Source organism: Phocoena sinus, chromosome 7 (genome assembly GCF_008692025.1).
Source record: "Phocoena sinus isolate mPhoSin1 chromosome 7, mPhoSin1.pri, whole genome shotgun sequence".
Classification (NCBI taxonomy): domain Eukaryota; kingdom Metazoa; phylum Chordata; class Mammalia; order Artiodactyla; family Phocoenidae; genus Phocoena; species Phocoena sinus.
Window position 1 is genome coordinate 103,917,591 of NC_045769.1, and position 26,074 is coordinate 103,943,664.

Sequence of the window (26,074 nt, forward strand, 5' to 3'; positions counted from 1 at the left end):
CAATGGGACGGCAAAACCCCTTTCCAGATGAAAAGTACAACCCACATTTTACTGCCCCCCGCCGGATGACTGCCCCAGATCCTGCAAATCCGTCCACCTGTCGACCCCTGCCCCTCCCCCAGGCCCTAATGATGCATGAAGTACATTTAGGCTATGCCACCGACCTGCTCCCTCGGGGACTCTTGGCAACCCCACTGCTGGGGCATGCCAAACCTGAAGCAGGGCCCACACGGGCTTAATCAGTAACTGCCTTGTTTAATGAAGTGCCCTTGCACCCCAGGGGCCGGCTGCACGGCTGGCCAGGCCACCTCCAGTGCTCCGGGCAATTAAGAACCAAAGGTTTCCAACTGATTCGGGGTTAAGAGGCAAGGAGACTTCAGGGGAATAAGAATCACCTACTTAGCCGAGGTGGCGTTTGAGTTCTGTTCTCTGCTTCACTGGCTTAACTGCCTGCTCTGGGGGGGGCGCACAGGGCAAGCTGGGGGAAGGAACCCCTTCAGGGACCTGTGAAATTGCAAGGGTTCTGAGCATTCTTGGCTTTTGTCTTCACCGCAGAAATGCATTTGTGAGATGCAAATTGACGAGTTTTCCATGTCGTCACTACTGCCTGATGCTCAGGGCGTTTCACGCTTCCCGGCTATTCTACAGGACTTGCTCAGGCCAGCAACTCTGGGCTTCATGTGCTTTATCTGTGAAACGGGGGCCAAAAAACAGCCACCGTACACTTGATTTAACGATGTGGAAGGAATTCTGAACTGGTGACAACAATAGCAAGTTGCAGATCAATGGCCCTTTGTTCAAATGGATCCTGGTTGTGTGTTTTTAAAAAACCCACACCTACACACACTCAGGCATGCAATGGACACACACACAAAAAGTTATCTGGCAGAATTACATCAAACCTAAGGTAACTCCGCTAGGAAAAGAGAGTGGAGAAGATAAGGGCCTTTCACACTTGTCTTCTGCTTATATGGCCTGACTTCTACGAATTGTGAATTACTTTTTAATTAAAAAGGACAGAAGGGACTTCCCTGGTGGTCCAGGGGTAAGGAATCCACCTTCCAGTGCAGGGGACGCAGGTTCGATCCCTGGTCAGGGAACTAAGATCCCACACGCCTCAGGGCAACTAACCCCGCACGCCACAGCTGGAGAGAGAAAACCCGCATGCCACAACTAGAGAAGCCCACGCGCCGCAAGGAAAGATCCCGCACGCCTCAGCGATCCCGAGTGCCACAACTAACACACGGCGCGGCCAAAAAATAAAATAAATAAATAAATATTTTTTTTTAAAAAGGAAGGAAAACACCACCTTGCCCACCCCCAGGATGAAACTCCCATGAAACGGAGGACTCCCACTTAGGGGGGGCTTGGGCAATTATGATGACAAGTGACAACAGGATTGCCCCTGATGATGACGATTTATGAAATATACAGACCATTAAAAGCCTTACATGTTACACGCTGTCAAATTTAAGGATCTCTCCATCACTTGTTTCCCAAAACAAGTGCCTGGCTAATTTAGCATCTGCCGGTACCTGACACTGTTTTCTATTTTATCCTTACTACAGCCTGCTTGATGGATAGAATCATCCCCGTTTTGCAGACATGGAAACTGAGGCTCAAAGTCATTAAGTAGATTTGCCCAAGGTCACCCGGCTACGAGGAGCCAGTCCAGGTGGGGACATGGGTCCAATTCCGAAGCCCACAACTTCCCTGCTTTCCCAGCCCCCCTTCCTGTACCGTTCGCTCCATCATCTTTTGCTGAGGCTTGCAGAGTTCCCAGGGTGGGTGGAGGGTCTGCTGGGGGCTGGGCTGGGGGCTCAGGGTTCCACCTCTGCTCGTATCAGGACAGTTCTGTGTAAACGCCTCATTTCAGGGGTGGTTGGAGAGTCTGTGGGCTCGACGCTCAGGCTCTGCTGCTGGGCCACCAGCCTTCCCACCGCAGCCCAACCTCTTACGAGCTGTGCACCCTGGGGCCATTACGCAGCCTCTCTGTGCCTGTTTCCTATCTGTGAAACGGGCTCATGACAGCACCTGCCTCACAGGGAGGCTGCCAGGATTAAATGAGTCACTTGGAACAGTCGCCGGGACACAGTAAGCGCTGATGGAACTCATTATTAGTATTATTATTACTATTATTAAGAGAAGGGCTCCAGGATAAGACAAGCTTAAAAGCTTTTGTTCTACAACAGGCAGGAACGCCTGAAACATGTCATCAAGCCCGTTTGATAACTCCCTCAGGAGCCAGCAGTGGGATCTGATCACTCGAGGGCACGGTCGCCAGGGGGCTGTGTTCTGTATCTGTGTCCTCTGTCAGGGGCCGCTTATGCCCTGCAGAGGCCTGTGTGGCCAGAGACAGACCCTGGAAGGCTGTGGCACCTTCACCATTCAGCAGAGGACGCCTCTGTTCCCCGAGAGCCCCGGCCTCTCTATCATCAACCCAGCCCGTGTCACCTCTCCCGGGCCTGCCCCCTCCCAGCCCCCGCCCCTGCCCTGGGTGAGCACCTGCGTCTGAGTCCTCACAGCCCTGACTGTAAGCGCCCCCAAGGCAGGGATGCGAGCAGGGCACCTGGCCGAGGGCGGGGTTCCAGATGGAGAGGCGACAGCTATTCAGAGCCCGTGGTCATGGCCTCAGACCCCTCTCTCCCAGCTCCCCGGGCAGCCCCTGCAGCTGAGAGCAGGCCATAGGCAGATGAACCCGGTTTGCCATCTTCAGCCTAAAGTCCCCCCCAAGCCCCGCAGGGCGCATTTCGGATGTGGGTCCGCGGCTCCCGCCCATAGCCCTGGGCCCAGCACCTCGGGCCGGCGGGGCTGCAGCGCTCACCTCGTTGCTGACCACCACGTGGATGCCGGTGGGACCCTGCCGGTACACCCGATGGATGTGCTGCGGGGAGATGCTGTACAGGTTGGCGATCTTCTCGATCAGCTCCAAGGTGGTCAGCTCCTCCAGGAAGATGGCATGGTACACTGCAGGGCGGTGGACAGGGCGTTCTATAGGACAAGTGGCTGCCTTCAAAGGAGCCCGCCTACCCTCTCCCCCGACCCCCCAAACCAGTAACGTGCTTGTAAGAATGTCCACCCCCAGATGGACTCGCAGGTTCTGGCTGTACTGGGGACGCATCTGGAAGTCGCAAGGCTCCCTCTCGGCCCAGCACCAGCTGACAAGATTCCAGGCTCCGTTCTGTATTCCTGTTTCATTCTCTCTTGGGGGACTTGTGTAAAATGGAGAATCCCTGCATCCACCCTGGACCAAGGACGCCCATCTAGGGGTGGAGGCTGGAGGGGAAACAGCTGGCCGAAATCTGCATTTAAAAAAATTTTGGTGGTGGGGGGGGCTGTGACCCACAGCTTACGGGATCTTAGTTCCCTGACCGGGGATTGAACCCGGGGCCATGGCAGTGAAAGCCCCCGAGTGTCCTAACCCCTGGACTGCCGGGGAATTGCCGAAATCTGCATTTCTTAGAAGCTTCCGGTGATTCTGAGGTGTGGACTGCTATGGAGGAGAAAATCCTGTGTCTGCATTCCCTCCCTTCCACTGGTTAAAGGGGTTACTAGACAGCTTCCTGTGGCCAAGAGTGAGACGTAAGATAATTGCTACCTGACGGCAGAAGAGAAAGGGTCTGTCCTTACCCTTCTCCACGGCACAAACAATAGTCAGCTGGAGCGCTGTGACCCCAAAGGGCGGGGTGGGGGGGGGGGCACCAGGAATATCACCAGACAGTTGAGACAACAGGGACCCTGAGGCTGGAAGCAAAAACCCAAACCAGTCGGGGAGGAGGAGCAAACCCCGTGGGTGAACTGCGGGGGATGAAGCAATGCCCAGGAACTTCAAGTCCCTTAAAAAGTAAAACACAGCTGGATGAAACAAGAGGTGCTGAAACTCCTTGCTCAACTAAGGAAGGAAGCCTTGGTTCAACAAATCTGATCGGCGGCCTGGTATGCTAAAACCACGTGCGCGCACACACACACGCACGCACGCACACACGGTGGCTCCCTTTGAGGGGGTGGCAGAGGCCATGGGGTTCCAGCCACACCAGAGACTCGCCTTCCCAAGATTTCAAATAGGAAGACCCGCACCCAGACCCTGTTCAGAGAATGTGGTCGCTGTGTAACCTTCCTTCCCAAACTAACGCCGGGGAAGAATCCCAGGCCTCTGTTGTAAGATTCCTTTTTATAACAGAATTCTCATTGAACTATTCCCCCCAACTTTTCAGAGCCAGTTCCACTTTTTCGTATTTTACTCTTGGACTGCTGGCAGAAAAGAGCCAGAAGGATTGCAGTGCGGCCCTCTGGCTGTAACCTTTTGTCTCTGGCCTTTCCTGTCCCTGGAGGAATGTGGGGGGGGGACCAGTACTGCTCAGAGCCAGCAGACGGTCAGTCACCCACTGCTCAGAACTCCTCTCATCGGGCGCCGCGTGGGGAAACAAGAGGCCCTCGAGCGGGCCAGCCTAGGTTCAAATCCCAACGCTGCCACTACTAGAAGCCAGACCTCAGCGCTCTCCACACCTCTGAGGCTGGGGGTGTGGGCTGGGCGCCTGCCCTCGCCACGTGTGCAGGAAACCACGAGACTCGAGCTCTGTCCTTCACAGAATGACCGCGGCGGAAGGACCTGGACATTCGCAGAAATGTCCTGAGGCCCGGACGCCAACTGCCAGTGCCCGGAGATTTGGATCCTGGCTCTGCCACTCACAGCACTGGCATCTCGGGGCAGCCGCTGTGCCTCAGTTTCCCCCACAGCAAACCATGAGCAGTTCCTACTAGGGGAAGAAAATGGAACGCCCTTAGCCCAGGGTCTTGGGCACCCTTGCTGATCTGGAGGGGCCCGCAGAGAGGTACAGGGGGCTCTCTCTGCAGACGATGCAGAGTCCAGACCCCGCGGGTGGGGCCGGGCAGCTCATCAGACTCGGCATTCACAACGCTCAGAAGCAAGATGCTGAAAACTGCCAACCCCAAAGAACCATGTACCCCAGAGGCGCTCCGAGACCCCCCTGTGCAGCGACCGAACCAAATGGGAAAGTCTCATCCAGCTGGGGGAACACACAGGAGGACACGCTCCTGGGAATACAGCTGTCACTCGTCACCAGCCGAGGAGCCAGAAAGCCCAACTTCCAGTTCTACCGTGAGTAGCTGAGTGGCATTAAGGGGACACAGCTCCTCTCCAGCCCTGTTTCCCCAGGTGGAACATTGGTAACCTGGACCAGCCATGCTGGGAGATGATGCCCACCCTAAACATTTCACCCCCAGGATGAAGTACAACAAGAACTCCTCCTGCATGAAAGGCGGATCAGGGGAGGCGTCCTCAGCCGTGGACTCATGTTGCCTTTCCTTCTTGTGTCTCTTCCCGTTACTCTGCCGCCCTCTATCCGGCCAGGGGTGTGGGGCGCACCCCACAACCCACCACACAGATTGGGGTCCCCGCCGCCATCCCGCTTCTGCTGCAGGGGCACGCGGCTCTGCTCCAGCTCCTGGCAGACGTAAATGGTCATCTTCGGCCTCACGTTCCTGGCAGGAGGAAAGGAAATAAACAGCAGGTATGAGGGACCAAGCTCTGTTGTTCCAGAAAGTTCCAGAACCCAGGGTGGAAAGAGCAGTAGGAGGGACTTAGGGGGAAAGAAAGAAGGCTACGGGGGTACAGAGTGCCTTTCATCGAGGAGCTGTCAGGGACAGAACCCCGTCTGGAAGGACCTTAACAGCTTCGCACAGGCTTGCTGGGGACGGGGGATGGACGATCCCCCCGACCCCTGACCCCGGTCCTGCAACCCGCCCAGAGAGGGGCTCCACCCGGAGCACCAGTCTCAACATAGGAGGTTTTCCAGGGTGACAGTCAGAGCAAGCGCTCTCTCCGGCTCATTCTGAGCTCATTTCATCCTCACACACCTATGACGAAGCCAGGACCACCCTCCCCTTCTACAGATGAGGAAACTGAGGCTCATGGGGGTTAAGGGTTCGGCCCAGTTGCCAAGTTCCTAAGAGGCAGGTGTGGGATTCAAACCCGGAATGAAAACTGCGCTGTCCACATTGTGCCTATTTAGACCACACCATCCACACCTGCCCCGCCCCCAGCAGGAGCAACAGGAAGCAGCTCGAAGCCCAGGACCGTGCAAGCATCTAAGAACCAGAGGAGGCGGCCAAGGGGCTGAGACTCAGAGGCCAAGGCCCCCGTCGAAGAGAGAAGAGGGAGGGAGGGGAGGAGGGGGCTTTCCGGGCAGGGTGGGCTGCGAGCCACAGCATCTCACTTCCCCGCGGGGGCCGCCACCCCACTCCTGGCGCCTCCCAGCCACACCCTGTGTCCCCAGCGGGCACCAACACCCACCTGCCTTTGATGGCATTAAAAAGCCGGATCCCATCTGCAGGGCCGCAGATCTGGACCAGGTCATCACGGGACATCTTCAGCAGGTCAGCACCTGGGCAGGTACATGGGGCCACCTGTGACCCGGGGTGCGGGGGAAGGGCTGCATCTGCAGACCCCGGGGGAGGGTCGAGCCAGCCTCACCCTCAGGGGGTACAGGCATCCCACAGGGAGAAACAGCAAGAGGAGATCACAGCCCCAGAGATGTCAGAAGCTCAACAACTGGCTTCACAAAGGCAGAGGAACCGCCGGGCATTTGCAGAAGTTCAGAAGCCCTCACTGCCTGTGGCTGCCTGGCCCTCCCTCTGGACCTTTTATTGGCATCACTGTCAGTGACGTATCTTATCAGCGTGATTGCGTGTGCACTTGTCCGGAGACGAAAGCTCACAGTTCCCCGACGCTGCCGTTCTGAACGCACCCGGGCACCCGTGCACCCAGCGCCCAGGTCAAGAGGCAGGACATTCCCACCATCCCACAGGCCACCACCTCCCCCACCCTCACCTCTGGGGAACTGCTCTCCCCACTTCTCACATGCAGAGGAGTTTCGCTTGGCTTTTAGCACCTGTGTGAATGGAACTGAACAGTAAGCACTTTTCTAGGTCTGGCTCTCCCTCCAAGCTCCGTTTAAGGGCTCATTCGTGCTGTCTGTAGTTGTGGATCATGCGTGCCCACTCTTAGGTAGGATTCACTGCACAAATAAAGCACAATTCCTGTACGCCCTCTCTGCCACTGGGCTTTGGGGGCGCTCCCAGTTTGAGGCGATCATGAGTAACTATCTATGAGCATCCTGGTACGTGGATGAAGACGAGTCCCTTCCTCGAGGCCCGAGGAGTCCCCTAGAGCTCTGTGCTCAGGTGGACTCCGCAAGGCACGAGGATGCCTTCAGCCTTCTGCGGAAAACTTCACAACAGCCACGTGGTCTAGGGCCACAGCATTCGCCCCCGTTTCCTGCCACAGTTAAGATACAGTTTTAGGTACAATACTGCAGGTACACTGGCTCCCCTTCCATGGGGAACAAAAGCCAAACTCCTTGCACTCTCCAAGAGGGCCCCTGGGCGCCTCTCTGACCTCACCTGCCGCCCGGCCCACTCGGCCCCAGCATCGGGGCCCTCCGCTCCGTTGGCACGCCTGGCAGGTCCCACCTTGCGCCTGCCCTCCGCTTGGAAAGCTCATCCTCCCACACCCACCTGGCTCGTGCCCTTGCCTCTCCAGGCTTTGCTCAAGGCCACCTCCTCGGCACGGCCCACACCACCCCCTGCTTAAGGGGGGGCTCCCCTCCACCCTCCTCCCGCCCAGACTGGCCCAGGTCCCTCCACCAAGCCTGCCCATCCCAGAAGGGACACGGCGTGTTGAGATGGGCAGTTTACACCTCCGCGCTGACTCAGAGCTGCCCGAGGACAGGGTCCCTGCCTGACTGCCCTGGTACTGTCTACCCGCAGCACAAAGAACATGCTCAGAAAAGCTGAGCTCAGGGACTTCCCTGGCAGTCCAGGGTTAGGGGGCCCCGGGTTCAATCCCTGGTTGGGGAACTAAGATCCCGCAAGGCACGCGGCGCAGCCAAAAGAAAAAGAAAAGAAAAGCTGAGCTCAAAGACCACGGATGGGGTGCTGGTTCCCTTCCGCTGCACAGAGGTCCTTGAGGGCCAGCCTTCTGGTTTCGGCCAACACTTGACTCTCTGTCACTCTGGGCCAACTGCCGGGGAGCAAGGTTCATGGCTGTTACCCTGTCCCCCAATGCCCCCGGCTCAGGGCTGCTGTCTGATGGGACCACCAGCAAGGGCTTGAAAAACCTTTAGAGAAGGAAGAGCTGCTTTCCCTTCTCGCCCGTGGCTGTACCACCATCTCCCGGGTCACGGCTCTGGAGACAGCACGACGAGCAGCGTTTGCGACGAAAAGGCTGGGAGGCTTGCTGAGTGTGCACTGGCCTGTTGGCTAAGGGGCTCTTCTGGGCGAAGCAGAGCCCACACTGCGGGTGAGGGGCACCTTGAAAAGGCTCCCAGCCGGTCCTCCCGCAAAGCCACGCTCGGCTGGACACCTCAGGGGCAGGACCGCCCACGAGCCCACGGCCCAGGGCCAATACACACAAGTGACCACAAGTGACCACTCTGGGTCCCCAGGACAGATCGCGGCCCCTGGGGAGCCAAGCGCACATGCTGAGCGTTCCGAGATGCTCGCGGGTTCTGAGCACCATTCAGAGACGCTCACCCGAGAAGCTGGCGAAAAGCCGGCAAAACTGGGAGAATCTGTTGCGGTGGAGCCACTGCTGGGCGTCCTGCGTGGAAGCCGAGGGAAGCAGGTGCTGCGGGCAGAGAGGACGGGCCTTGACGGGGTGCTCAGTCCGCACGGGACAGGCAGCCAGCGCCCAGCCGCGGACACTTACGTCACTGCCCACGGGCAGGGCCTCCACCGGGTGGGTTGGGGAGCTGTTGCTGAAAGGAAGAAGAGAGGTGGTGAGCGGCGAGGATGCTCCTTCCTGGCTGAGAGGCTCCTCGCCGGCCTGCCCTTCACTTCCCTCTGCTCTGGGGCTCATTTGAAATGAAATGGGTCCTCAAGAAAAATACAGACCTGCTCCATCCCTGGAAAGCCCTAACAAAGCCTCTGGCGTGGATGGGGATTCTGATTAACTACACACCCTCATCCCTCAGCTACGGCTCCGGGGCTTGTTTTGGCCAGATGCTGTGGTCCCCACCCCGAGCCCCAGCACAAGGGAAGGGCAGGTTGACCAAGCAGACCGGGACACACGCCTCACAGGGACTCAGTGCTGGGACAGCGAAGGGCCAGCCACACCCAGGAGAGGGCAGAGGAGTCCCTCGGGGAATTATTCTGCAGCGAACAAGCACCCACAGTTTGGCATCCGCCACGAGAAAACCATTCTCATGTTTTTCCCCAAAGGGAGGCAGAGACCTGAACACCTGGGTTTTTATGTCAAGAGTAAGACACATTGAGAGACGACCCTTCCAGATGGACAGAGGTGATGGTACAACTTGAACGGACTTACTATTACCGACCTAGCCACTTAAAAATGGTAAAATGGTAAATTTTACGTTTTGTGTATTTTACTACAATGAGAAAAAAACAGACCCCTGAGGGGACAACCCCTAGACCAGTCATCGGTGACTACAGATGCACGTCATCAGGGTCTAGGGGGTGCCAGGGACTTTATACATGTTCCCCTGACCCTGCGTGGAATTCATGCTCCCCCGGCCGTGAGGAAACCGGAGCTGCAGGAGGTTAAGGAACTTGCCCCCAGAAAGGTGCCGATTTAAGACTAGGTCTGCTGAATCTAAATATGACAGCCCTTCCTTGTGCGCCCGCTCAAGGAGGACTGTCCTCACCTTGTAAATCAAGTTCATCTCTCGCTTACCCATCAGTAGTTATCTCTCTAGCACGCATGGGCTCCGTTCCGCATGTTCTACCCTCACCTGTTAAACCCACCTGGCATCCTCCCTGCCTCACCCTGCCCCCACGAACAGGATGGGCAGAGCCATCACAGTGATGCCACGGCCCTGGGACAGGTGCGACAGCTGCCCGCTGGTCCCTGCAGCCCCGTCACCTCGGAGTCAGCACCGCCTGTGCCTCGGCAGAGCTGGGTCACCAGCAGTGAGGCCACTTCTGTGCTGCCGGCCTGTGACCCCAGGGGCAGGGAGGGTCCTGAGCTGAGTCCCACTGCCTAGTGACCACGCACGAGGATGCAGAAAGATCTAAGAAGCCCCTCCAGGGACCTCCCTGGTGCTCCAGGGCTTAGGACTCGGCACTTCCACTGGGGGGTGCAGAGTGGGGGGCGGTGGCGCGGGTTTGATCCCCGGTCGGGAACTAAAATCCTGTAGGCCGCTTGGCGCAGCCAAAAAAATGAAGCCCCTCCAGCCGCTGCAGGGTCCAGAGATCTGCCTCCTGGGGCCCCCGATGTCCAGGAGGTGGGCTTTCCCCTGGGAGACACCAGGCAGGCTACCTCAGGGGGCTGGCCCAGGACCCCCGCAGCCCAGCCCACTTTAACCGGGGGAGGGAGTGGGTACCTGGTGCTCGGCTGCCCTAGCAGACAGCCTTCCTAGAGGTGTGTTCAAGCACAAGAACCTGGACACGTGATGCTAAAAATGGTTGTGAATGTTAACACCAGTCAGCCGCCCTGAAACCCAAATCGATGCCAGGCTACAAAAGGAGCAGAGACCCAGGGAGGAAAGGGAGGAAAGGAGCCCACACCCGTGGTCACTCCAGAGACCGCAAAGGGAGAGAGGGTGCACGTACCCTTCGCCAAGGCCGAAGCTGTTCGGAGAGCCGTTGTAGCTTGGGGACGAGGCACTGTTCACCTGGTAAACCACGTCGGGCCACGGGGAGCACTGCAGGGAGAGAGCGCAGGGCAGCGGTCGTCCCGGCCGGGCCACTCGGTGCGGAACCACGATCCTTCCACACCCAGCCCACGCTGACACGGCGCTCGGGGACGGGCACGTTGCTCGGGCCACACCGAAGAAACCAGATAGGGCAGAGAAGAGGCAGTCCCCAGAGCAAGCAAAGCATGACACGTGTCTGTCTGAGCTTCCGAGGAGTCAAAGCAAAGAGGGAAACCTCATCAGTCCCTTGATTCCTGGGTCCACAAGAAAAGAGACTAAAAAGCAAGACAGGCCAGTTGCCCACAGGCGGGTCTTGGGAGCAAATGCACAAAACAGGGAGCACGGGGCCACAGACCACTGCCAACGGGAAAGCACCAGAGAAGCTCAGAATCTCCCGACGGGCCTCAGCTGAGGGGACAGACGAGGCGTCTCCACGCTGACCGGGAGCAGCCCCCTTCCAACCCAAGTCTTCGCACATTTACTACATTTCAGGAGCTCCCCCGCTTGCAGACCAGGGAGACGCAGCAACACGAAAGCTGTGACCCCTGAACTCCAGGAACTTCTCGTGCGGAAGCTCAAACGAACACGCGAGAATCCCCCAAGGAAAGCAGAGACGTCGGGCGCTGCCTGGTTGGGGGCGGCAAGGGGTAGCCCACGCACCAAGCATTCCCTGCTTCCCTTCCCTGTGATGACACCGCTTTGGACACGGCCAGTCGGAAGCATTCCTGAGATTTACTATCACCCACCCGACCACAGGGTGGGTCAATATTTAACTCCGTTACGAGTGAGGCCTGGAATGTGTTGGTGCTGAATCCTGCAGCCCCGGGGGGGGGGGGGGGGGGGGGGGGGGGGAGGAGGGAGGGGGGGAGGGGAACAGGAAGGTTGATGAGCAGACAAGAGGGGATCCGGCAGCTCCCAAGGTCACAGGCCAGGTGCGGATTTCAACACCTGGCCTGGGACAGGGGCTGGGACGTTGCCTGGAGCACGCCAGGGGACCTGTCCTCCAGCAGGGAAGTCGGGGGAGAGGCAGAGGCCGGGAGGAGAAGGGTCACCGGGGTGCATCAGGAGCACACACCAGGCCTGGGAAGGGCTAAGGGTCCAAGCACGGCCCCACACACTGCAGAGCTGGCTCTGCCCTGCTGCAAGGGGGTAGGACTCCCTGGGCCAGGGCTCTCCGGCCACCGTCAGCCTCGACCCTATGAAAAGCCAGCACGCATCTGTCCACGCCGCAGAATTAGCATCCCTGCTGCCCTGCTGCACATACTCTTCTGTGTATGGCTTTTCACACACACACACACGCAGACACACCCTCACACACCCACAGGCCTCTTAGCCCCCTGTCCCTGGGCCTCACCCTTAACCCAGACTTAACCCCACCATGGTCAGCACTGGACCTGAGGCATCCACGGAGGGCCTCCTGAGTAAGTCAGATTACTCAGTGGACGAGCCCAACACCTATTAACTGGCCCGATGGCAGGACACAGCGGGGAGGAGTTGTTCAAATCAAAAACAGAGCCCAGTAAAAGAGGCAGCAGCAGCAGTGACCCGTGACAGGAGGAAAAGGGACCTGTGGTATGAAGCATCTCAGAGGTAGCCTGGACGGAAGAACGGCTGGAGCAGGCTGGCGTCGGCGGCAGGGCTGAGAGGAAACGCACCCCAGTATCCACCCAAACAGCAAAGAACGAGAGCTATTTACAGTCTCTGACCCAGCAATCCCCCTCCGAGAACAGACGCTGCAGACATTCTTTCCACGGGCAGAACTACGCTCGCACAAGGTGTTCACGGTACCCTGTGTGAAATGGCAAGAGCCTGGAAATAACCCAGCGTCCAGCAAAGGGCCATCCAGACAACGAAAGCTACACAGCTGGATAAAGAACTAGAAAGCTCTTTATGAAGAGACAGGAAACAGACTCCAAGAGAGGCCGTGGATTAAAGACATTCAACCACAGAACAGTGTGTGTGTGTACTGTCGGGGGAAAAAAGAGCGCATGGGGCAAACGTGTGTGAACTGGCTTCATCTGCAGAGCACGTTGGGCCAGATACACAAGGAGCCGGGGGTCGCCTGCTGCCCCGGGGAGAGAAACCGAGGCCAGACAGTGCTGGGAAGGATATCTTCCGATGGAGATGCTCTTATACCTTTTGAATTTGGACCACACGAATATATTATCTATTCCAAAAATCTAAAATAAAAATAAACTAATTTTGAAATGCGCAAATGGTAGCAGAGAGCTAGAAGGTACTTGTGAAACACCTCCCTGGACACCGGGCCTCAACTGAAAGCAGCTCCAGACAAAGGAACACACCACGATTTAACGGGCGCTCTCGTAGAAGCATTCACCCCAAATGGGCACTTTTCCAAGGATCTAAACCAGCCCTCGCCGCCCCTGGCAGAAGGCTCCGGCCGGCTCACCTCTGAGAGGATGGTGGTTTCATAGGATGGCTGGTACTTCTCCTTCTCTTGGGCCGTTCTTTTTTCCATCTTCTCTCGGTCAGTCTTCTGCTTCCGGTCAGCTCCCTTTGGCTGTAAGTGCAGAGCACAGGGGTCCAATGAGTTCAAAGCAGGCAGAGGCAGCTGTCGGGGGGAGATCCAGGGCTGAGCAGTGGGCCCCCCCACCCAAGGCCAGCACACTCCCCACCTCACCCAGAAGCCCAAGCAGGATCTCACGGACAAGAAAGCATCTCTCTCACCTCCCAGGCATCCGACACACAGGTCCACCCGCCCGGAGCCCCTTCCCACCCCGAGGGACTCAGAGCCTGCTACAGGGTCCTACGGGGACTCTACAGGGTCCACTCAGCGGACCATGCAGAAATGCTTGGAGCAGAGCTTTACCAGTGGCCACTCGCTAATGGAGAGGACCCCTCGAGGGCCTTCCGTGGGTTTCCCCGTGGACCGTGACAGGAAGTGGATGAGCTGGGAGCTGCTGGCCGGGGCTCGGTCTACAATCGCACGCCATCTTGGCCATCTTGGGGGCCTCCTTGCCCCCAAGTCCTAGGACTACGACCACGCTCCCGGCTTCCACCCCAGGAGGCCCGGCTGACGGGGACCATCCTGACCACTGGGACTGTCCCCTCCTGAGTTCAGGGCCTGGTGGTCGGGGCCAGATATCAAGAGTCCGCAGGACCCAGAACTGAGCGCTTTACTCTGTAGGCAGTGGACCACATGCAGTGGGCAGTCCGGGAGGAAAATTCATCCTCAAGCTCGATGGCGCCTTTGGGATCATCCTGGCGGGCACCTTCCTCAGGCTGCAGCTTTTGACTCCCAGCTCAGGAGATTTGAGGAAATAGCCCTCGGGGGGATGCCCAGGCTGGAGGGAGGGAGGTTTGCTGGGGGTCCTATGGGGACGTGAGTGACAGACCCGGTGTCCAGTGGGAGAGCCGGACATGCGGCAGCCGGGCCCCCATCATCTGGTTTCCCTGCTCCACCTCCGTCCTCCTGTCCTCCTGTCCCAGAAAGGAGGCCCTTCTTCCCGGCCCAGAAGCATTACTGGTAAAGCGTGGCTGAGCCTGCCTGTAGGGGGCAGCCTGTGGGGAGCCGGCGGGGCAGGGAGCGGCCCAGACACCCCCATGGAGTCCCAGGGCCGGGCTCTGAGAAGCCAGGGCTTCCTAGTAACCAGGGTGATCTGAGACGGGAGAGTGATGGGTGGTTCGGCTGGGCTGTGCCTGGCGCCAGTGCACACCCGTCTGAGCTGCCGCTGGTGCGGGTTGGGGGGCTGGCCAGGTCACCTCAGGCATTCTGGGGAGCCCGTTTCGGGTATCAGAGGCTCCTACCCCCCTGCAGGAGACGGTAAGGCAGCTTCCGGCCCCAGTCCCCCAATAACGCCTGGTGTGCAGCTGAGAAGTTGAGCAGAGCCCTCACTCCTGAGCTTTCGCCTCGAGCTGTAGGAGGGGAAGCTCACGGGAGCCATGGGGAGGGCTAGGCATCCCTGGCGCAGACTGCCCCTCCCTCCTACCATCCGGGCCGGTGCCCATTCCCAGGGCACGCCCATTCCCAGGGCACGCGCTCGGAGAGCGCTGGAATCACACTGGACGCGCCCACCACCTGAGGGCAGAAGACAGCTGGTGGAACCCTGGACCTGGTCTGTGCGTGACAGGGAGGGGGTGGGACTGCAGGACAGGCAGAGACCACCCGCTGCACAGCCTCGGAGCTGTCCAGGGTGAGCCAGAATCACCCTGGACCCTGGAGCACACACAAGACCAGAGGCACCGGCGGACGGCGTCGGCAGACTAATGCTCCCCAAAGATGGCCACGTCCTAATACCCAGAGCCTGGGAGGATGTTACCTTCCAGGGCAGAAGGGGGCGAGGCTGCAGATGGAATTAAGATGGCCAACAACGTGAGATTAAAATAGGAAGATGAGCCTGGATCATCCCGTGGGCCCAGTGTAATCACAGGGGCTTAGAAGTGGAGCGGGGGCGAGCAGGGGAGTCAGGGTGATGCGTGTGAGAGGGGCTCTACCTACTCCAGCTTTGAGGATGGAGGAGGGGCCACAGGCCAAGGAATGCGGAGGCCTCCAGAAGCCGGAAAGGGCAAGGGAAGAGAGATTCTCCCCTGGGGCCTCCAGAAAGGAATTCAGCCCTCCTGACGCCCCGACTCTAGCCCAGTGAGACCCGGTTCAGACTTCTGACCTCCAGCATTAAAAGACAGTATGTAGTACTGAGCCACTCAACTCTGGGTCATTCTTTTACAGCAGGAAGAGGAAACAAATATGGGGCAGAAATGTAACTTCCTTCGGAGGCCGGTTTCAAGGCTTCATAATGATGCAGCAGGTTTCTGGAGGGTGCTACCGCCCTGGCAGAGAAGACAAACTCACGCTCCCCCCCCACCATCCCTCCCTCCCCACCCAGGGTGGCAGCGCTGACTGACCAAGGTGTCCCAGTGCACAGAGCCCGGCCAGGGCCTCAGGACCCTTTGCCCACAGCCCTCGGGCGGCCAGACACTATCAGTGGGGATGAAGCCAGCTGCCCGGCTGTGTGGCCTGAGTGCAGACACGGGCAGCTTCAGGGCCTTCCAGTCCAGTTGGGAAACAGGCCAGATCACCACTCCACCGCCAGGTTGATGGTTCTACCTATGGGCACTTATTTCCACATCCATCCCAAGCTCAGGAAGATCAACACTGACCCAGCTTCCTCTGGGACGAGGCCCTATTTCTACGGCCGATCACTCTGGCATCTCCAGCCCCAGCAGACGGAGCTTTGTCGGCAAGTCCCCAGGTCCCCTGATTGTGAAAGACGGGGAAGGCACTGGGGCCGGTCCGCGCCCCGTCCTGGGGCACCTGCTGGGATCTCCTGGCCGGCGGGCAGGTCCAGCCTGCTGGCGACGGGACCTGTGGTCCGGCTCGGCACCGGTCCGCCCACCCTGAGGATGACGCGGGGTCCGCGGCCACCCTCCCTCCCTGCGGGGCCACCCTGAGCTACACCACTGTGGACCGTCTTTAGGAAATAATCTGTCCAGACAGATGAGGTGAGAAGCAACGGCAGGAGACTGCAGCGGGTGAGACGAGAAAGGAAATGAAGGGAGGTACCAGGAGGCCACTGCGCAGGGGCTAGGGAAGAACATTTGCTGGGATTAACACATACACGCTACCATACGTAAAACAGATAACCAACAAGGAGCTGCTGTACAGCACAGGGAAATACTCTGTAATAACCTAAATGGGAAAAGTATTTGAAAAAGAATAGATACGTGTATATGTATAACTGAATCACTGTGCTGTACACCGGATACTCACACGACATTGTAAATCAACCATACTTCAATAAAAACAAATAAACACGGGAGGTCTCCTAACTTGACTTCTAAGGAGAATCTAATGGGCAACTACAGAATGTGCGGCCAAAGTGCTTGGGAGGAAAAACAAAAATCTACAAGTGTGCCAATCCCACCACTCTGGTCAAGTAGAGCCGAGCCCGGCCGTCTGTGGGGAAAAAAGCAGGCAGGCTGGCTCATCAGAGCCCAGGCAGGAGCCCCGGGGCTCCTTATGGGGATGCCGCACTCCCTGCTGGGCCTCCGCGTTTTGGCATCGCCGTCCCAGGCAGGGCGAGGGGCCGAGTGACGGCGGATGGAGCTGGCGGGGCCGTCCTACCTTGAACACCTTGATCTGGCAGCTGGCCGAGTGCAAGTGTTCCGTGTACTCCCCATTCTCACTCTGCTTGAAGGTATCGATCTGCACCCGAAAGGGCACGCCCTTCTCGCCCCCGTGCTTCCTCGGGGTAAACTCTGTGCTGATGCAGTGCACCTGCAGGGGACGCGGGGGGCAGGTAGCCAGAAGCAGGCGAGGGTGGGCTCTGGACCGCCCCCCACCCATGGGCTCCTCTCCAAATGGAGGTTTCCATTCCGCACGGTCAGACCCACCTCCACCTCTCCGCTCTCCCCCAGTGCTGTCCACTCTGTCGGGCCGCTGGCCGCCCCATCCCCTAACCACAGAGGGCCTGCCCTCTCACCTTTCTCCCTTGACCTTGGAGGCCCTGCCTGACCACCTAAGTCCTTGCCGTTGCTCCAGGCCCACTGACCCCAGCAGACCCCCTCACTCCTGCCCCTGAGAACTCTCCCTTGGCAAATCCCACAGACCACAGAGCAGGGACCACAGCTTAGTCCCTAAGGGCCTGGTGGCCAGGTTACTCAGGCCAGGCCAGAAGCTGGGACCGCTTCTTTATTTCTCGTTAGTGCCTGTTACACAGAAGGCACTTGACGTACATTTCTTGCTATAACACTGTGATCACGTCATAATACAATTCATCTTATTGTAATAGTAAACGATAACATTATTATAATTCTTTTAAAATGCAATTCAAGTATCGTAATTATGCAAGGCAAAAAGATCGCTCACTTTCACTGAGCAATCACTATGAACCAGGCCTTGTGGTCATGGCTCTATTTTCACTCCCTAATTTATAAGACAGGTGGGAAAACCAAGAGGCTCAAAAAGCGACACACAGTAAGAGAGCCAGGGGCAAGCCTGGAAGCACAGGGCCCCGGCTGGGCCCTTGGCCACCTCTATCTACCATGGTGTTTAACACAAGGCCAGGTTCACAACCAGGTGCTTGAGAATTAAATAATTAATTTAATAATAGAAACAATTACGAAAAAAATTTTCCCTTCAAATTATTTATGCTAGGCCATACTTATTTTGTAAAAAGCTTACATACTGATAAGCAAAACCCACACAGGATGCTACAACGTCCCGAGTCCTGTGACTCTGAGCCACACCCATCCACCCTTCCAGCCTCCTTTCCTGCAGCAGAGGGCAGGAGCCCATCAGGGCCCCCCGGAAGGATGGTTTCGAGAAACGACCCAATGGACCCCAGAGCTCCAGCTTCCCCACCGAGGGCAAGCTCCCTCCCGCTCACCTGAATGAAAGCAGATGCTCTCTTCGAAGGGTCCCACAAAAACTCAACTGCATTCAGCTGGGTCGGGCTGGCCCTGGGGTCCAAGATACCAACAGACAGTGGAATATCTGTGCACATACACACACAAAAGTGCAATCGTCAGCCACTCCCAAATATTTCAGGAAGGATTCTCATTACAGGTCCAAATTCCTTACACAATTCGAAATGCCAGAAGTTCTGAAAACTAGGCTTTGCATAACTCACTTGGCAGAAGCCTGACTTGACGCCTTTACCCCATTGTGTAGAGTCATTCTGTTTTGCTGGAGGAACATTGCTCTGCTTGACTGCCTGTTGGCGGTGTGACCCTAAGCTATGGGTCTACACACCTTACTGTCATTCCAACTTCTGAGTTCCAAAACCCGTCTGGGCCCAAGTGTTGTGGATAAAAGACCGCGGGCCACCGCCTGAGCCCCCAGTTCCATTGCCACTGCCCCTCTCTGTGAGGCCCCCCCGGCCCTTCATCACTCATCATGACCCTTTAAGGCAGGATCTTTCTGCAAAGCTTTCCCTGCTTCTCGCTCCCTGACGGCAGGTCCTTGAATCCCGCATGCCACCCCATCCCAGGCCTCCGCAAAAGGTGAACCCCCGAGGGCAGGCCTGGTGGCACGGTCACCTCCACCAGCTCCTGTGGGGTTTTACGTAAGGCAAAAGTGCACCAAGATGCCCTGGACAGGCCTGGGTCCGGATGGCACCCAGGAAGGACCCCCGTGTGCCTGGAGCTCCGTCGGCCTCTCCCTCCTGGCCCGGGAGACTCACCGATGTCCAGGATGCGGTCCCCGGGCCGGCTCCACCGCCAGCCCTCCAGCTGTTGGTGCTCCGTGTACTGTAGCCGCCGGTCGTGGAACACCACACGGATGATGCTCTGGGCGGGGGGAGAGGCAGGGGTGGCAGTAAGGGACAGCTGAGGGTGCGGCCTGAGAGGGACCCACAAGGAACCTGCCCTCAACCATCCCCAAGCCAGACACACCTCCTGCCCTCCAAGGCCTGGAGCTGCCTGGAGGCTTCCTCCCCGCACCCCTCCCAGAACCCCAACAATATGAATGACGGCACGAACACGAGTGCTGCCCTTCTTTCCAGGGTTGCTAAGCGCTCGGCACATGTGGGTCATCTACAAACCCTTCTGCACAGATGAGTAAACTGAAGCTCAGAAAAGGCTGGGAAGAGGCAAAGCCAGGCTGGAAGCCGAGTCTGTCCAACCCAGCGCCCAGTCCATCAGCCCACATCCCTCTAGCTCCCAATGCTGCCGGCCCGCCCGAGGCCCACACTCCAGGGACCAGGAGCCCACCTCTGCCCCTGGAGCTTTCCCCAAACCTCCCAGGCACTCCCGCCGCAAGCCCGGGTGCTGGGACCCCGACAGAGCACCCTCAGGAGCCCAGGAAGGGCGCAGCTGGCAGCCTCACCTTCACATATTTTGTGTTCAGATCCTGAAAATCTCCCAGCTTCCGATTCTCCAGCAGTCGGATTTCATAAGACTGACCTGGAGGGGGGATAATAGGACATTTTGCATTTCTGTCTTCAAATTTGGGACTCCCCCAGCTAGAGGTCTTCTCAACACCCTCAGGGCCCACCCAGGCCTCACGGCCCCAGGGACCAAAGCAGAGAACAAAGGCCACGGACAGCTCAGATCATGTTCTGAGTTTGTCCGTGTGGCCTGGAGGGGCGCCTGGGGCTCCCAAGGTAACGCGCGTGACCCCTGGAGAGAGACAGCACCTCTACAATGTTCAAAGACATAGAATCGAAAACAACACACTTAGCGTTCAATTTACAGAACACAACTTCGTATTTCTTTTTTCTTTTTTCTTTCGGCCTCACCACGGCTTGCAGAACTTCCCTGACCAGGGATCGAACCCGTGCCCTCTGCAGCGGAAGCGCGGAGTCTTAACCACTGGACCACCAGGGAAGTCAACGACTTCATATTTCTTTATGAAGAACACCCCCTATACACTCAGATGGAGGACACAGATACGTAAATCTCCATTAAATAACTGACCGGACCCTTCCTGAGAGCAGGTTTAAAGGAACGAATAAAAGCCTGTTAAACATTGTCTCTAATTGCAGAATGAAATGCATTTTCTCAAGTTAAAAGAATTTCATGTATTTGAAAGGGTGTGGGGATTCTATTTGGGGACATGTAACCAGCACGAGCCAGTGAAAGAATGTAAATGGAGAAAAGATCCATCCATAAGAACAACCCCAAACTTTAAAGTATCTGCAAATAACCTGAAGAAAACTACACATATTTTATTGGAAAATAAAATATAGCTTGAAAAAATAGGATATGCCACATTCCTAGAGGGGAAGACCACCTAGCAAATGATGTCAACTTTTTCCAAATTAAGTAAATTCAACCACAACTCTACAACAGCTCAGCATACATCAGAGCTTCATAAAGGATGCTTTACAAATAAGAGAGAACAAATGATCTCATAATTGTTCTTGGTAAATCTAATCAAAATTTGTTTAAAAATTTGTTAAAATAATGATACACTCACAAGAAGTTACAAAAATAGTACAGAAGGGTCCTGAGTATCAACCCCAGCTTCCCCCAGTGATGGCATCTGAGGTCACTACGGTACGTTATCGAAACTGACCATGGCACAGTACAATTAACTGAACTCCAGACCTCACGCAGATTTCCCGGGGTTTTGCAGGTTTAATCCAAGTTACCGCTGGATTAAAAAACTAATTTCCTGGAATAAAGACACAGACCTACTGGAGAATGGACTTGAGGATATGGGGAGGGGGAAGGGTGAGCTGTGACAGGGCGAGAAAGAGTCATGGACATATACACACTAACAAACGTAAGGTAGATAGCTAGTGGGAAGCAGCCGCATAGCACAGGGAGATCAGCTCAGTGCTATGTGACCGCCTGGAGGGGTGGGATAGGGAAGGTGGGAGGGAGGGAGACGCAAGAGGGAAGACATATGGGAACATATGTATATGTATAACTGATTCACTTTGTTATAAAGCAGAAACTAACACACCATTGTAAAGCAATTATACCCCAATAAAGATGTTAAAAAAAAAAAAAACTAATTTCCTAAGGTTTTGTTTTAATGTGAATGACGACTCAGTAGGGAAGGACTTTCTGAACCCAAAATCAATGAGGGAAAGAGAAATCTGATAAGGATACAGATACAGATGTAGATATATATACATCTATATCGTAAATGCAAACAGCAAACTAGGAGCAGCACAGATCCAGTGGTTAACAGCTTTAATATGTCTAGAAAAGCAATGATTAGAAAAATATTAAAACAAACAAACAAGAAAGACAAAACAAAAAAAAGAAAAATATTAAGACTCCCTGGAGTGGGTTAAATTGTAGTCCCCCAAAAGATATGCCCATACCCTAATCTCCAGAACCTGTGAATGTTACCTTCTATTTGGAAAGAGTCTTTGCAGATGAAATTTAAGTTAAGGATCTTGAGACGAGGAATGATCCTGGTTTGTCCTGGAGGTCCCTACATCCAATGACAAGTGTCCTTATAAGAGGACACAAAGGGAAAAGAGGAGGCAAGGTGACCACAGAAGCAGAGATGGGACTGATGCAGCCACAAGCCAAGGAATGCCTAGAGCCACCCAAAGTCGGAAGACACAAAGAACGGATTTTCCGCTAAAGTCCCCACGAGGACCACAGCCCTGGAGGATTTCTGACTTCTGGTCTCCAGGACTGTGAGACAATAAACTTCTGCTGTGTGTTAAGCCAACGTGTTTGCAGTCCATTTGTTAAAGCAACCCCAGGAAACTAATATACTCAGTCCCCCAGTGAATAACAGAGCAGGCAGAGACTACGAAATTCAGTCATTCATTCCAAGTATTTGCTGAGCACACAACCACACGCCAAACGCCGTGCAATCCTGGGGACACGGTGCCGTGGGCGTGGACATGACACTGGCTGGCTCAGAGGTGCCCACTCGGTGAAGCCCCCTGCTCAGGAAGGTGGGACCCGGCCATCCGGCTTTCGCCAGCCCGGCTGCCAGGACGAGTGAAAACCAGAAAGACACACCAGGCCCCGGCACCGCTCAGGTCGCGCTGCTGGGCACGTTCCATCAGAAGGAAAAGGCATGGACCCCAAACTCTTGGCCTGCTCACGTGCCAGTTCCTAAGGGCTGACCTGAATCGACACTTGTACCTTTCTGAAAAACCCAGATTTTTCACACGTTTCCGGGCTCCGGAGCCAACACTCCCTTGATAGCGACAGGCAATGGAGCCTCACACACCCTAAACTGGTTTTTCCAGTGTCCTCCACCTTCCTCCAGGAAGAATGCAGCCAGCTCTGGCATGAGGCCCAAGGCCCAGATGGTCATTACCGTGGGTTTACGGGCGCCCCAGGGCCCCATGAACACTGACCCCAGGCTCTGCGGGGCAAGCTCAGCTCAGGCCCGGCAGGCGACACCTCCCGTTCCGCGCAGAGCAGTCCCCAGACGTGAGCATCACAGGTGGCCACTCAGGGATCAGAGCTACTAATGCGGCTATAGGCCCCGGGTCCCGGTCTCCTCCACCAGCAGCACAGACCTGCCCCCCTGCTTCCCCACCGCATCTCCCTTCCTCACGGAACCCCCCCGCCAGCCACTCTGCACCCGCCCTGCTCAGGCCTCAGACAGACGCCCGGCCCCCCTCCCCGTTCGGCCTGCCAAGGCGCCAACACACCTCCCCAGCCCCCTCCCAGCCAGTGCAGCAGCAGTATCTGCAGTGACACACGGGCTGATGAGCAAGGTCGGGACGGCTGAATTGACCCGGGGGACATGGACATCTCTCTCCTTGGCCGGCATCACCTCAGGGCATGGGCGGGAGCTGAGGAAAGTGGGCTCTGTCAAGGTACAGGGCTGTGTCTGTTTTGCTCACCACTGCACTGTTTGACGCAGGAGGGACTCGATGTTCTGTGCTAGAACTACAGGGTTGGCAAAAGCAAGACAGCCTCCCGCCCTCAAGGGGTTGGCAATCTTCTGGGGTATCTCAAACAGAACCGGCATAAGGCGAACCCTAGAGATGATCACACTGAGAGAAGTAAGTCAGACAGAGAAAGACAAATACCATATGATATCACTCATATGTGGAATCTATAAAAAGGAGACAAATAAACTTACTTACAAGACAGAACTAGACCCACAGACATAGAAAACAAACGTATGGTTACCAAAGGGGAAAGGTGGGGAGGGATAAATTAGGAGTTTGGGATTAACATATACACGCTATACATAAAACAGATAACCAATGAGGACCTACTGCATAGCACAGGGAACTCTATTCAATATTCTGTGATAACCTATAAGGGAAAAGAATCTGAAAAAGAACGGATATGCGTATATGTATAACTGAATCACTTTGCTGTACACCTGAAACTAACACATTGTAAATCAACTGTATGCCAATATAAAAGAAAAATTAAATTTAAAAAATTTTGGAAAAGAAAACAAATAAGAAACAACAGAGATCCAGAGGGAGAGGTGGGGAGGAAGGGTCTGAGTAAGAAAATAACACTTGGCGATAAACTTTGAAGAGTGGGCAGGATTTCTACAGTTGAGGGAAGAATGAATGAGAAAGTAACCCCGAGCAAAACTGTAGTCGGGAGGTGGCCCTGAGAGACGTGCCTTTAGGGAACACCTAACAGCTTCCATTCACTGGGTGCTTACCCAGCAGCAAAGTCTGCCCAGGTATTAACTCACCTGAATCAACAGTGCAGTTTAGATTATGAGCCCCACCTGACAGAAGGAAGCGGAGGCTCAGAGAGGTTACCTGACTTGAGCAAGCTCACACAGCTAGTCGGTGATAGAGCCAGGAGCAGAAACTTGGCCCCAGCCAACCTGGTGGGTGTTGTCTGCTGGGCAGGAGGCTCTCTCTCAACTTCGCCTTTCTGGAAGGCATCTGGTTCCATTCTGGTTAAAGTTTGCCCCCAGCATCTGGTGGCATATAAAGCGCCCCATGAGCCCCATCCCCAGTCAAGATGGTATTTTTTTCCTCCTTCCTTCTCCCCTTTAGGACTAGAAATAAAGGGGATTCTTAGGATGACCAACTCAACTTGTTCCCTGACCCTGGATAAAGCACATTGACTCCATTTCCTTGTCTGTAAAATCCTCTGTTTCCTACACCCTAAACAATAAGCCAGAAGGATAGCAAGAGGGAGGAGATATGGGGATATATGTCTATGTATAGCTGATTCACTTTGTTATAAAGCAGAAACTAACACAACATTGTAAAGCAACTGTACTCCAATAAAGATGTTTAAAAAACAAACAAACATGACTTTAAAATTTTGAAATAAAATGAAAAGATTCTGAACTTCTGGAAAAAAAATAATAACCCAGAAGGATAAATAAATCACTACAGAAACTGACAGTAAAGCCTGTTGTAATTTCAGAATTGTGAAATGTGGGACAAGGAAAAAATGCTGGTCTTAGAATCAAGGGAATAGGATAATAAATAAGTAAACAATCACTTAGTTGTCATCTAGCTCTGTGTCGGGACATTGCTAAGCCCTCGTGAGCATTATTTCATTCAGCCCTCTCAACAGTCTTATGAGGAAAACCCATTATTGCTCTTGTTTTATAGATGAGGACATTAAGATCCAGAGAGGTTAAGTATCTTGTGGAAGATCAGACCCAGCTCTGCTGGACTCCAAAGACTGGTCACTTAGCCAAGCTACTCCGCACGGTGTCTGGTGGCTTCAAAAGTTCCCTTCTGGTTCTAATATTCAAGGAATCCGTCTGTTATATTTCTCCTGAATTTCTTGATATTTGTCTTATTTCATGACCCTGTTCCATCCACCTAAACCCTCCCCTTTCTTTTAATGCTCAAATTCCTAATGCCCAGGACCTCAGTTCTCTGAACCAAGATGGGTCTTAGAAATCTGATGTATATGTGACCATTCTGTAGCATATCATTTCCTCATGATAAACGAGTCTCCCTGAAACACATGTTCCTATTCCCTTTAAAATACTCTGTATAGGGACTTCTCTGGAGGTCCAGTCGTTAAGACTCGACGCTTCCACTTCAGGGGGCACAGGTTCGATCCTGGTGGGGGAACCATGATCCCACCTTCTGCGAGGCGTGGCCAAAACATAGAAAAATAAAATAAAATAAAAAAGAGAACAAGGGGATATATGTCTATGTATAGCTGGTTCACTTTGTTATAAAGCAGGAACTAACACACCATTGTAAAGCAATTATACTCCAATAAAGATGTTAAAAAATAAAATAAAATACTTTGCATAGCATAGGGAACTATATTTAATATCCTGTGATAAACCATTATGAAAAAGAACGTATATATATATACATATGTGCATAACTGAATCACTTTGCTGTACAGCAGAAATTAACACAACACTGTAAATCAACTAGACTTCAATAAAATAATTTTTAAGGTAATAATATAAAATATCCTGAACATATTATAAGGTGACAATAGCTAAAACCATGACATTTTTGGTATGAGGACAAATAGAACAATGTAAAAGAGCCCAGAAATAAACCTTTAGATTCCAGGAAACTTGATCTATGTAGCAGTGCTTTTAAAAAAAAGACAGACTTTTCAAGAGTGTGAGATAACCGGTTATCCATATGGAAAAATAAATCCATACCTCATATCACACATAATAAATTAATTCTAGGTGGATGAAAACCATAAAATAAAAGCAAAACCTTAACATTTCTAAAGAAAATAGGAGACTATTTTATGACCATGGGGTAGGAAAGGATTTCTTAAACAAGAAACAAATACACAAAAGAAAAATTATATCCTTTATAAAACATAAGAAAATCTGTGTTAAAATTTATATTGAGAAACTTCTGAAAATACCAGGGGTGCTGTTAATATTTACACAGTCCCTATCAGTGGGAAATGACCTAGCAAACTGGGGCATATGTTCACCCTATGGAAACAGAAGAAGGTCAACAAACACATGGAAAGATGTGCCGGACGGTACAAGAAAACAGGATACTGTAAAGTAAAATAAGATACTATCTAACATCTGTCCGAGGGACAAAAACTTCAGCTTGACAGTAGCAAGTGTG

The 26,074-nt window shown here is 54.5% G+C and overlaps 1 protein-coding gene across 2 annotated transcripts in view; it reads right to left on the reverse strand.

Annotated features, from left to right (window-relative positions):
- The window catches only part of TFCP2L1 (transcription factor CP2 like 1), a 58,911-nt gene that overhangs the window by 3,193 nt on the left and 29,644 nt on the right, over positions 1 to 26,074 (reverse strand). For both annotated transcript variants that reach the window (XM_032638681.1, XM_032638680.1), the window contains 11 exons: positions 19,459 to 19,535; positions 18,815 to 18,920; positions 18,020 to 18,126; positions 16,756 to 16,908; positions 13,084 to 13,194; positions 10,591 to 10,682; positions 8,729 to 8,777; positions 8,554 to 8,647; positions 6,314 to 6,404; positions 5,399 to 5,502; positions 2,825 to 2,967 (listed from right to left, as the gene is read on the reverse strand). In XM_032638681.1, the coding sequence (XP_032494572.1) occupies positions 2,825 to 2,967; positions 5,399 to 5,502; positions 6,314 to 6,404; positions 8,554 to 8,647; positions 8,729 to 8,777; positions 10,591 to 10,682; positions 13,084 to 13,194; positions 16,756 to 16,908; positions 18,020 to 18,126; positions 18,815 to 18,920; positions 19,459 to 19,535 (1,127 nt within the window). The remainder of the gene's footprint in view (positions 1 to 2,824; positions 2,968 to 5,398; positions 5,503 to 6,313; positions 6,405 to 8,553; positions 8,648 to 8,728; positions 8,778 to 10,590; positions 10,683 to 13,083; positions 13,195 to 16,755; positions 16,909 to 18,019; positions 18,127 to 18,814; positions 18,921 to 19,458; positions 19,536 to 26,074) is intronic.